This window comes from Suncus etruscus, chromosome 7 (genome assembly GCF_024139225.1).
Source record: "Suncus etruscus isolate mSunEtr1 chromosome 7, mSunEtr1.pri.cur, whole genome shotgun sequence".
NCBI classification, from domain to species: domain Eukaryota; kingdom Metazoa; phylum Chordata; class Mammalia; order Eulipotyphla; family Soricidae; genus Suncus; species Suncus etruscus.
The window spans coordinates 32,365,553-32,378,704 of NC_064854.1; the positions used below are offsets into that span (position 1 = coordinate 32,365,553).

General features: G+C 44.4%; 1 protein-coding gene across 3 annotated transcripts in view; it reads left to right on the plus strand.

The window, feature by feature from the left end:
• Positions 1-6,838: 6,838 nt before the first annotated feature.
• The window catches only part of WAC (WW domain containing adaptor with coiled-coil), an 81,983-nt gene continuing 75,669 nt past the window's right edge, over positions 6,839-13,152 (plus strand). For all 3 annotated transcript variants that reach the window (XM_049777480.1, XM_049777481.1, XM_049777482.1), the window contains exons 1-3: positions 6,839-6,919; positions 7,348-7,384; positions 9,252-9,447. In XM_049777480.1, coding sequence (XP_049633437.1) covers positions 6,879-6,919; positions 7,348-7,384; positions 9,252-9,447 — 274 coding nt within the window. In that variant the 5' untranslated portion in view covers positions 6,839-6,878. The remainder of the gene's footprint in view (positions 6,920-7,347; positions 7,385-9,251; positions 9,448-13,152) is intronic.

Here is a 13,152-nt window from a genome sequence, read left to right on the forward strand (position 1 = left end):
GTTTTGCTTTCTTGACTTTAGGTTTGTGAGTTATATATTATTGTCTATAATTTCCCAAATGATATTTTTGTCTGTTCTCAGGGTTTTTTGCGTGGGCGCATCATAGGCAAAATACTAGGTTTATAGAAGGTTCCATCCATTTTGGATGGGCCCTCAAGTTGTTTATTTACACAGGGAGGGTCTCTGCCTTAAACATTTTGTTTTGGTTTGTGACTTAAGCTCCCATCTATAAATAGTCGACATCAATTTCAGACATCTTATGGACTTCAGACCGGATTAAGAACTTGGACTAAGTTCAGATACCTATTGATCATCATTGCAGTGGCTCCCCACTGTGCAGAGGGTGTATGTGCCACTTCTTCCGAAATAAAGGCCTAGTTCAATGCCCTCAAAGATGGGCTTTCTGGTCTACCTGAACTTGAATGAAAATGGAGCTGGAGAGATAGCATGGAGGCGAGGCGTTGGCCTTTCATGCAGAAGGTCATTGGTTCAAATGCCGGTATCTGCCAGGAGCAATTTCTGAACGTGGAGTCAGGAGTAACTCCTGAGCACTGCCAGGTGTGACCCAAAAACGACCACCACCACCTACAACAACAACAAATAAAGAAAAGGTGCTTCTTCTTGCCTGCTACACAACCTTTCTGGTGTCTCTTCGAAAGATCTATGTACGTTTTAGATTTATCTTCTCAGGAGCTTGTAGTTGATTCCTTGATACATGTTTCTGGTTTTAGACACCCTGTGCTTAGGTTAGAAGTTTTTCTTTACATTTTCCTGTGATGCGCTTATGCAAACAGCCGCTCTTTTATTATTGACTAATTTTTCTTTTAATAATTGTAGACAATAAGTTTAATTGTAAACAATTAAGTTTGTTTACTAAAAACAAAAGGGGGAATTGTTGTGTATGTAAATATTTTGGGGGATTACTATGTTGCTCACCCTAATCTGATTAGGTGATTGTGCCCTACCCTAGGGTGTGACCTGGCATTCTGCCCCCACCCTAGGGTAGGACCTGATTCTGCTTCCACCATTGGTTGGTATCTGATCCCACCATTGGGTGGGACCTGACTCTGGACTATAAGAGCAAGGGTCTGTGGAAGGCGAGAGGCTTTTGCTGGCTGGAACTGAATCGGAGTCTTTGGACTTCAGTTTTGTCCATCCAAATAAAGCAAATATTTCCACGAGCCTGATTGTCTGCGAGCTGTTTACCCGCCGTTTCACCTCAGAACCGTGGGCTAGACAGGGTGGCAGACACGTGCTACGAGCTGGAAGAAAAGGGCCTCATTCTCCATCCCTCCATCAGTCAACCTCTTCAGGGGCTGTCCTGCTACAGAAGGCAAGCCCCTTATCCACTGTACCAACTTAGGCCCATGATGTTGACTTATAAAAGTCTACATTGCTGAAAGCTAACATAGAAAGAAGTGAAAGATTAGGAGATTGGCTATGGCCCAAGTGTGAAAAGATGTTTTGAGTCAGTGAAATGTGTTATGAAGGTGGCAACCAGAAATCAGATTCTGATCTATTTTGAAGATGAAACTGGTCTAATTTCTTAATTGAGTGGATGTGATACAAAAGAACTGAATATGACTCGAGTTGTAAGCCTTAACCTCCAGAATGTAGCTGCTGTTTCATGAAGCAGGAAAGACACCTCCTACCCCACCCCCAAATCAGGATAAGGCAAGGAGATAGGAGGCATTAAGGATGAGGGTACTAAGACAGAAAGAAAAAAAAAAAAAGCCATAGAGAATGCAAGTCCAGATGGTGAGATTTAATTTCTAGGCACTCCAAAATTTACTTAATTTTGTTTTATTAAAAAATGATGTTTCGGGAGTATTCATGACTGTATCAGGGCTACTCCTGGTGGTGTGTGTGTAATGGGGGGGAACCTTATCATGCCAGAGAACAAACAGGTTTCCCACATGCAAAGCATATGCACAGCCTGTTTTGCCATTTTCCTAGTCCATTTCAGGATTTAAGTGATATAAGATGGTAAAACTTGCAAGAAAACTAAAGAACAAGCAATTAGGGAAGAATGGAATCCTGGTAGGCAAAAGAAATTCAGAAAGAGTAAATTCTCAAATGCTGCAGGAAAGGAGGTACACAGATAAACTGAATTTGAGCTTTTAGTGGTGGAGGTTAAGGCCGATCGTGCGTATTTACGAGATTACATGGAAATAAAATTTTTCTCTACAGGGAAGTAGATCAAGCAATAGTTTCTGGAGATACAGATCATAAATTCATTTAAAAATTATGGTTGGGGCTGGAGATGGCATAGAGGTAAGGTGCTTGCCTTGCATGCAGAAGGACAGAGGTTTGAATCCTGGCATCCCAGATGGTCTCCCGAGCCTGCCAGGAGCAATTTCTGAGCATAGAGCCAGGAGTTACCCCTGAGCACTGCCAGGTGTGAGCCACAAACAAAAACAAAACAAAACAAAAAAATTATGGTTGCCAAGAAATAGGTTTGGCGTTGACACAAGTGATCTAGATGAGAGGTGAAAAATTCAAAAGACCACAAAATTAAAAACATCTTAGAAATCTGATAGTTAAACATTAACATTACTTCTTAAATTAGGGAGTTTGGGGTCACTTCTGGCAGTGCTTGGGGGCATGTGATGAGGGGTTTCAGTGTTTGCTGCAGCCAAGGCAAATGACTTAAAACTGTACTGTCTGGCCCAAATAGTGGTTTTGTTTTCAAACAAAAGAAATAACAGGCACAAAACTGAGTCACTTATGCCAAGTTCCAACAAGATTTAAAGCCTAATCTTTTGAAATTTCAGCTACTCCCCCCAAGATATTACTTTATTGGCTTCAAGTAGTACCTAGAGGATTGGGGGAGGGGATCACATTCAGCAACATGTGGCCGGCCAACTAGTCTAGAGGGTTCAGCCAGACATTACAGTGCTCAGGGTGCCATGGTTCAAATCCATGTTCCTAAGCATGCAAAACATATGCCTCAGACCTGAGTTATATGTCCATGCACAGAGGAATTTCAAATAAATCTGAGTTTCCTGTTTTGCTTTAGTAATCTGCATGCAATTTTAAGGGAAGGTGGCTTTGCTTTAAATGTATTTATCTTGTTCCACCACACAGGCTAGAAAACTTCCAATTAGAACTTGCAGGCTTTTCTGGTAGGTGGATGGAATGTACTGATTCACGAATTCTTTAATAAAATCATATATTGGGTGATTTTTATACTGGGTACTGAAGCTAGCTTCTATAAAAGCAAAGCATAGTTACAGAAAAATTGGTAGGTACAATCATGAGAGCTTTTACTAATTTCTTCTACTAAAAGGCTTGTGAGGAATGAAAAAGGTCTTACCAGAATAGGAAGACGTTAAATAGCTAATTAAGAGGCCTGGGTAAAGAGATTTTGGTAGGCCAATGTGAGTGAGGGGCTTAAGAAGCCTTAGAAATGATATACAGCTGAAGGCTTTTGTAATCTTTTTGCCAATCTCAACTGCTTGGTTTTAAGAGTGAATTAACCATGAAAATGAAAGAAGAGGGAATGGATTTATAGAATAAAGGATAAAGAAAAAGCAAGCAGTAAGCTTGCATAAACTGTGTAGATGACATTTAAATAATGTTCTTTAGTAAATTAAATGAGCCTATAATATAGTAGGTACATTTTCTTGGTTTTTGCACATCTGATGTTCCAGGCTTGCTCCCGGCTCTGTGCTCAAAGTTTACTCTGGGGGGCTCCAGGTATCCTTGGGATAGCTTCCAGGTAGGCAGCATGCAGAGGGCAAGAGTCCTACTTGCTGTACTATCCCAGCAGTCCCACAGTGGGCTGGTTTTGAAAACCTCTGATCACAGATTTTGTCAATTGTTCAATTCATAAACCTGTTTTTATTTTTTACTATTTTAATTTTTAGACCACACATGACTATGTGCAGGGCTTAGTCCTACCTCTGTGCTCAGTGAATACTTCTGGCAGGCTCCAGAGACCATATGGTGTAAGGCAGTGCCCTATCTGCAGTACTACATCTCTCCCACCCCCTATACGCTGCTTTTAACAAAACAAGTGGTTGTCAGGACTATTACTCTTCAAAGTATTTTTTGCAGCATGCATATTAAAGCTTTTGATGCTTTGAAATACCAAAGGGAACTTTAGCACTATGGCAAAGAAACAAACAAAAAAAAAACCTTACCACAAACCCATAGTTTACACTTTACACTATGAGTTTAAAGAGTAAGGTTTTTATCACTTGGTTTAAATTCAGTTAAAAATGTGGCAGGAAAGTTAAAGGCCATGAATGCTGAACATACTGCTTTTTGGGGTTACAATTAAATTTTAATCCATGGTAAATTCTAAACATGTGTTCTTGTGAATGAAGAGGACTGACAGGGTGCATGAAATTATTTTCTCATAATTCAGCCCAATCTACTGCTTTAGAAGCTACATTGTTTATATTTAAGCTATATACATAAATATAGCAGCAGACACCAAACAAGATATAAAGACTACAATTTGCTGCCATTTTTTGTTTCTGAGTAAGATCATGAATTACATCTGGGGGACTTGATGGGATAGCCCAAAGATATTTAAGTACAAGGATGTTTTGACATCCAGGAATGCTAGGGGGCCTCTAGATGGCACCCTCTGTACTTGGGAAACACAGTGATGCCAAGAATCAAACTGGGCCCAGAGGGCTTACTTTTTTCTTAGTTACTAACACCTTAGCTGGGCTCTAATTACTGAAAAAAAAAAAAAAAGCAGCAATAATCAAGTATCTCCTTTTTTGTTTTGGGCCACCCCCATGGGTACCGGTACTCTCACAAGCAAAATGCACTCTAGCCCTTTCAGCCGCCTCATCAAAACGTATGGTAAGTGGATGTGATAAACAAGATTATGTGATTATTTATTATTATTATTATAATAAATCGGTTGTGGCCTTTAGCCCACACCATTTCATCTGTAGGCACAGTAACTCATCAGATACCCAAACACTATTTGGGAGGAAAGAGGCGAGAGATCTTGAAGCTTCTGATCCGTTTTCCGCCCACCCCCAACCCAACTCTGCCTGGCAAGTTAAGCTGTACCAAATATGTCCAAGTTTGCCGGTTTTCATTCACCTTGCGGTACAACAAATGTAGCGCAAGAATAAGTAATCACCTCCAGACTATGTACTGTCGTTCGAAGGAGCTGAATTTTGAGTACACTTTGACCTTTCCCCTCTTACCTACCCAAAGAGATGAGACTGTGCCAGGCAACGCTGGGGGGGGGGGGGAGATAAAGCCTTTTAACGAGGCACACCCTTCAGCTTTTACTCACATGCAGATGGGTACTCAGCCTGAATTTTCGATTACCAAAGGGCTTCAAGGACCCAGAAAATTCGAATTGCGGGGTGGGGGGGGGGAGGAACCAGGGAACCTGCAGGGTGCAGGCGGTGAGCGCAGGCAGGCAGTTAGGGCACATGCTTGGCAGGTGCCCGGGCCCTCATTCCATTCCGGGGGTCACCCCCCTGCACTTCCCCACCCAGCGCCGCTGTCTGGAGTGGGGTGGGTGTGGGATCCCCGGAGGAGGTCTGCTCCATCCAGCTGTCTGTGCCAGAGAGGCCCCGCTGGGCTTGTGAGGCTGATCGGGCGCCACTGCCAGGGTAAGGGGGCTCCCGAGCAGGGTGGGGGGGGGCATCGCTGTCCACGCAAACCTTCAAATCCTTCGCACGAGTCTGTGCTTCCTCCTTTGCAGGACTGGCTTTCCAAGGCGGGGCCCTTCCAGGATCCTAGGGCGTCGCCCGGCCTCAGGCCTCAAGAGTCGGATTTGGGGGTTGCACGGCCCAGGCGCTTAGTGAGTGGCAGCCTTTCTCCTCCCTGGGTCGCCAACCCAGCCGCCCACCCGCCCAAGCGCTTCCCGAGGGGGGTGCGCGACCACCCACCCGGCCCGGCCCCCGCGCGCGGGAGCGGCGTCCCGCGACTCACCCCCAGGGGGGCCCCTCCCGCCCCGCAGCCTCGGCGCATGCGCCGCCGCCGCCGCCCTAATTGAGCTGGCGATGGCTCCTCTCGCGCCTCCGCGCCGTCCTCACGCGAGCGACTCGCTCCAGGCGCGCCCTGAAGCCCCGAGGCCGAGCGTCGAGGCCGAGCGGAAGGAGCCGGCGCAGCAGCAGCCTTAAAGCGGACGTGCGCGTGAAGGGAAGCCCAGCCGCCATCGCTGCGCCGAAACCGGAAAAAGCCGAAGAGACGGCGGCGGGAGAAGAAGAGGCGAGCCGGAGGAGGAGGAAGAGGAAGAGGAAGAGGCCGAGGCGAGGTGGGCGGAAGTGGAGAGCAGGCGGACTTCCGGGGCGGGGCTTACGGAGCGACGTGGGAGGGGGCGGAGGGAGGGAGTGGCGGAAACAGCCGAGCGCCGCCGAAGGCCGCCGCGGCCGAGTTGCCCGGATGTAGTTGGTAGCGCGGCGGTGGCGGCGGCATCAGCGGCGGCGGCGGCGGCGGCAGTAGCGAAGGAGCCGGCGGCAGCGGCAGCGGCAGCGGCGGGGGGGGAGGAGGGGCGGCGGAGGGAGCTGGGGGCGGCCGGGAAGGTGGAGGAGGAAGAGGAGGAGGCGGAGGAGGCGGAGGCGGAGGCGGTCGCTGCCGGCGAGCGAGTCGGAAGCGTCTTCGGGCTGGCCCCCTCCCCCCGCGGCCGCCTCGGAGTTGGCGCGAGCGGAGCGCGAGAGAGCGAGAGCGAGAGCGAGAGGGAGCGAGTGCGCGTGCGGGGCGGCGGAGGGACATGGCCCGGGCGCGCCGGCGCTTGTAACGCGGTGCGAGCGAGCGACTGAGTGAACGAGCGAGTGTGCCCGAGAGACGCGGCGCCGCCGCCGCCGCCGCCGCCGCCCGCGCTGCGCCTGCGCCAGCCTCTCGCGGCCGCCCGCGCCCCCCGCCCCCGCCGCACGCTCACAGGCCGGGCATTGATGGTAATGTATGCGAGGAAACAGCAGAGACTCAGTGATGGGTAAATGCGCTTCTCGTCTCGGGCCCGGAGCGGGCGGGCGGCCGGGCGGCCGGGCGGGCGATCGGCCGGCGGGGCGGGCGGGGGCGCTGCGCCGCCTCCTCCTCCTTATCTCGCTCGCTCGCCGCCATTTTTGTTGTGAACCCTGCGCCGAGGAGGAGGAGGAGGAGCAGCAGCAGCCGCACCAGCGGCCGAGGCAGCAACAGCAGCAGCCGCTGCCGGGCGGGCGGGCGAGCGATCTCCGCCCCGAGCTCAGGCCCAGCGTGTGCGTGCGAGGGAGGGAGGCGGCGGCCGTGCGTGGGTCTTCCCGCCCCCCCTGGCAAGAAGGGCGGTGGGGAGGGGAGGGGAGCCCCGTTTTTTTACCCCCCTCCGTCCCCCCCCACGTCCCCGTGGCTCACGGCTTGCTCTCTCTCTCTCTTCCTGTTTTTCAGCTGTCACGACCGGAGGGGGGACTCGCAGCCTTACCAGGTAGGCGATCGGCCGACACCCAGGCGAAGCGAGGCGCAAGGAGGCCGGCTGGCTGGCTGCGGGGGGACGCGGGGCGACGCGGGGGAAGGGAAGGGAAGAGAAGGGAGGAACTGCCGCCGCTACTCGAGCGCAGGCTTCGCCACTCGCTCTAGGCCCCTCGGCCGCCACAGCGCCCCAACTCTGCCCGCGCGCGCGGCTCCCCCCGTTGCACGGAACCCCTCTGCTGTCGGGGTGCGTGCAATTGTTTCTGCTATTTTTAAGCGTAGAGGTGTGTTTTTTTTTGTAAATTTTTGTCTTCATATTACGTGGCTGGAAGAGAGGCTTTAATTCCTTTTTTGGGACGGGGGTGTTTTTTTGTTTGTTTTTTTGCTTTTGCTTTTTTGTTTTTCAAGCCAACTTTCAGCTAGCTGCACGGGCCCTGGCTGGGTGATGAGGTGGTGAAGGGAATCTCCCTTGATAGGGTAATGTGGGAGCCCCCCCACCCTCCCCACGCCCCTTTACCAGGGGAAACTGAAGGGGAAAAGTATCGAAATTAGGTTGCAAGGCTCCCCCCTCCCCGGAAGAAACTTATTTTGACTCGCAACTTGTAACACGAATTGTAAATTTCTATCTGGCCATTGGCATTAAAGGGGGGATCCGATCCACAGCTAGATGGGCTCCTGCCGGTTAATTACGTGGTGGAGGGAATCAGTGATAGAGGGGATGTGGGAGCGAGTTCCCTGTTTCCAGTTGAAACTGAAGGAAAAAAGTATCGAATTTAGGTTGCAAAGACCCCCCCCCCAAAGAAACTTAATTGATTCGCTACTTGTAACGTGAATGGTAAACTTCTGTCTTCCCATTTGAATTAAATGCTCAATGAAAGAGCATGCTTTTGTTTATGCAAGCATTGAGATCTATGGATACTTGCAACCCGAAGTTGCAATTTAATAGATGTGGCTCTAGGGATGCGGGCTCCTCTTTGTTAGTCCAGTTGCCATATAAAATTTAAAAAATTGTGCTACATTGATTACTGTTTTTTTTTTTTTTTTAGGGGGGTGAGGGAGGGAATTTGTATTTTGTAACTCTCAGATGACACCAGAAGTATAGTTTGTATATTAAAATAGACCAGCAAGTTCCTAAACCGATCGTTTCTGTTAGGAGCAAATCTGAAAGCACTTTCTTCTCTGATCATGTAGAATGTACAGTGGATCTGTTCAAAAGTGAAACGCTGTTGAATGTGCCCCCTCTAAAACCCAATTTTACGTTGTTGTAAAAGACTCCTGGGTCATGAAGGTCTTATGTACCTGTTAGAATAAGCACAGAGAGTTAGTGCCATTCAATTCTACTATGCTAGGCGTTACAGCCAATATTCATAAATTTCATAAACCCTCAGATTGTCTTGTACACCCGTAAGAATGGTGACCTAGGTCTGAAATGCTTGAATCAAAGAATTAGAGAAATGAATGCTTTTTAAAAATAATTTGCAAAGATATTCTCTTCTTAATTTTGTCTGTCAACATAATAGTGGTAGAACCGAAAGAAGTTACAATACTCAGTTTCTAGTTTGCTGAAATTCAGTTTCTCAGAAAAACTTACTGAAGTGTTAGTGAACCAAGGTACTTTTGTTGTGTACATCAATTTGTACATATAAAATATTTAAAACGAGTAGTTTCCCTTTTAATTTTTATTTTTAAAAACATTAATTTTTATGAGGGCCCCTATGGCTCTTAAGTACTTTAGGTATTGTCTGTATAACTGGAAAGAATTGGAAATGGAAATTTTAGTTTTAGATGTAGACATTCATAAAATTAATAAGGTTACTACAACAAAATGTGATAAAATTAATATAGTGTTTTAATTTTTTCTCTCTTGGAATGATGTTTTGCAGGCACTTAAATATTCATCAAAGAGTCACCCCACTAGTGGTGATCACAGACATGAAAAAATGCGAGACGCCGCAGATCCTTCACCACCAAATAAAATGTTGCGGAGATCTGATAGTCCTGAAAACAAATACAGTGACAGCACAGGTCACAGTAAGGCCAAAAATGTGCATATTCACAGAGTTAGAGAGAGGGATGGTGGTAAGTATCATTTTTGTGGCTTTCCACATTTATTTTTACTAAAAGTAAACTAAGTGACAGTAACACAGTTTTTGGCTCTACCACATGGTTATGTCATCAAAGTACTTTATTTCTGTCAACTCATTGATACCTAAACATGCTACTATAGAATTAAAGGTGCTGTCATGAACTTTCAGGACAGATCATTAAAAAATACATTTGGGGGAGGTTCACATCTACTGGTGCTCAGCTTACTCCTGCTCTGTGCTTAGAAATCATTCCTGGTGGGGCTCCAGGTCCTTATGAAGTGTTGAGGATCAAACCTGGTTGGACAAGTGCAAGGCAATGTTACCCACTATACTATTGCTCAGGCCCCAATAATGCATTTCTGGACATAGTTTTCCAATTGCTCTATTAATGAGAGCCATGCAGGACTTTTTTCCAAGAAAGGAACCCTTTTATTAAGGTTTCCTTTCATTGGGCTTCATTTTTAAATATATGTAACATTTTTTAAGTACACATACAATGTTTCAAAATTATAAATTAGAACTTGTAAAAACTAAAACTTTTTGATGCACAGCTCCCAGTTTAAAACCATTTGATTTAGAATTTGTAAACATTTTAAGTTTTAATATTCTTTAGGACAGGGGTCTCAAACTCAATTTACCTGGGGGCTGCGGAGGCAAAGTCGGGGTGATCCTTGAGTGCAAAGTCAGTAGTAAGCCTTGAACATTGGGGGGTGTGACCCAAACAACTAAAACAAAACAAAGCTAAAAAAAGATTCCTCTAGGGCAGGGCCACAAAATGTTGTATGGAGGGCCGAGTTTGAGACCCCTGCATTAGGATCTTATTGATATAACTTCTATGCTGAGTTCCGATGCTCTTTTTAAAAAACAGCATCTCTTATACAATGCCATTAGCCTTAGCTTGCTTCAGGTGTATTGGTAGGATGCTGAGAAAAAGTAAATTCAGTAACTTCAAACTTCTTTCACAAAAATAACTAAGATAATTATTTTATGTCTCAAGTATATGTTAGAATAACCAACTTTCTTTAAGGTAAAGAATTTTTATTTTCTACACTAAGATTTTTATCTTTTTGTTTTAGTTATGCAATATAAAACATTGATTGTGCTTTTATAAGAACTTCATGAACTATGTGCCTTCCACTTGATTGTCATCATGCTTCTTAATACTTTGCTACTTTTAAAATATAGCTTGCCTCTTTTGGTCTTTTGCCTCCTATAGAAATCTGCTTTACTTACTATGATCAGATATTAGGAAACATTGACCTCCTCTACATATTTGCTGGGCTGGTGAAATTAATAATGGTTAGAAGATTGCATTAAGATGGCATAATTTCTATGACTGCTCGATGAGAGGAATGTATTGTTTTAATGAACATAGCTATAACTTGATGCTTGTTCAGATAAGTCAAAATTTTAGTAACAGCAGGTGGGTTTTTTTTTCCCTATCTCACCGGGATAGAAAATTTTTGGTAGAAGAATTTACTAATTTCAATATCGTGTGTAAGTTTTCCATAGAATTTTAGCTAATAGGTAGTCTGAGATGGTGGATTGCACTATATTCTATAGTCAATTTTATCTAAAATGTTAGCTTTCAGAAGGAAGGTCCTATTTGTACTGTGCTTTGTTGGTGATTGTGAGGTGGAATGTAGCATCTCCTCCTTTATGGACAACTATCTGAAGTTTTAGCAATACGATCAGGTTAGGGTATTTATCCCAAATCCAGAAATTACTCTGTTTAGATTTTTTAGGAAATTCTGGGTATTTTTACAGTGAATTATCCTAGGAACACAATTTCATGTAGCTTTCCATTGTCCTACTTCATTAAAAAATCAACATGTATATATTTGCATTTGCATGTTCACTACCAAAAATCTGTATCTTTCACCTTAAATTGGCCTCTTGGAGTATCCTTGTCTGCTTTACCTTTCTGGTGACCTGTCAGTTTTACAGTGTATATCTGTTTTATTAATTTTTTTATTCACATCTGTTTCCCAGTGTTACCTTTCATTTGAAACTCTTACTAAATTTATTTTTTTGTTTTTGGGTCACATCTGGCTTTGCTCAGGGATTACTCCTGGCTCTGCACTCAGAAATCACTCCTGGCAGGCTCGAGGGGCCATATGGGATGCCAGGATTCAAACCAGGGTCTGTCCTGTGTTGGCCACGTTCAAGGCAAATGCCTTACCCCTCTGTGCTATCGCTCTGGCCCCTACTAAATTTATTTAGAATTGTTAGGCCCCATTTGCAGACTTGCTTTTTAGCTGTTGGCTATCTTTCTCTCCAACTTTTAATTCTGTTCCTGTCTGCTTCATCTTTAATATACCTGCTTGTGTTCTTTATATGATCTAGGGATTTTAATAAATAACATAGATTGCTATCTTGGAGTTCAGCATGCATCTCGGATGCTAATTCTGTCACTTGGATGTTGCATTTTCCCCCCTCATTTGATAGTTATCTGAGGGTGATTTTTTTTGTTGTTAATGTGTTTGCTGCAAAACTTTTTAAACTATGTAATTTTAATAGCAGGTAATTTATATTACTTTAAGTTTTATTTTAAAACAAGTGAATTAGTATTTCACTTTGCAAAAATAACTATCATTCATACAAAGTCTAAACTTTCTAATGAAAAATGCAGCCAAATTGGAATATCTGCTCTCAGGATGTATAAAGAACAATATAAACAGATCCCAGGTTATTTTTATTTATTTATTTTTGGTGGGGAGGGCTTTGAGGCCATACCTGTGGCTCAAGGGTTTATTGGCACTGTACTTGGGGACCACTTCGAATCGGGCTCAGTAGTCCTTTGGGGTTTTCGGAATCGAACCTGGGTTGATCACAGATGTAAGGCAGGCAAGTTTACCTGCCTTACTAACTTTGCCCTCTGGATTCTTTTTTTTTATACTGTGCCCTTTGGATCTATTTTTTATTTAGATACTAGAAAATCCAAATGAATTTCATAAATACCTAATTTAGAAATAAACGTGCTATAGTGACCTCCAGTTTTACCAGCAGCTAATCAAATGTGGAATTAGTACATTTTTTTCTTCACAGAATTAATCTGTACTATTACTTACCTGTATTCTGCTTTTTAGAAAATGATTACTTCTTTTATGACACCTTGGCTTTCCTTGAAAAGTTCCAGTTCAGAAATGTGTAAAAGAGCCTTTGCTGTTAAAATGTAGAATGGGTGTTAGAAGATTTACCAGTGTTTGGATAAAATAAAACTTATTTCAGCATAATACAGTTGAGCTGTTAAAGATATTACCCTTTATTACAAGGAGTATTTGATAGTTTATTTATAGTTATTTATAGTTTGAGAGTTTATTACAAGGAATATCGACTATGTATTGTGAATCAAGGAAATTTTTGTGAGACTATAATAAATTCGTTCATTTATTATATATAATGCCAAACATGTTATTTTTGTTTAAAATAACCAGGACTAAATCCTTCTTGATTATGTGTGAAGCCAGTGTCTTCTCAGTCATTCTAAGGGGTACTTGGTGCAGCACTAAGGTGCTAGGAGCCATGCATTGCTGGGGATCTAATTTAGGATTCCTGTGCAGAAGCCTATCTTCTAGCTGCTCCTTATCTCCTGTTTAAAGGAAAGGGTACCAGGGGTAATACTCAGTTGTCAATGTGGTTCTGGAGCTTTTATATGCAAAGAATGAGCTCTAATGGTTACTTGTATCTTTTTTTT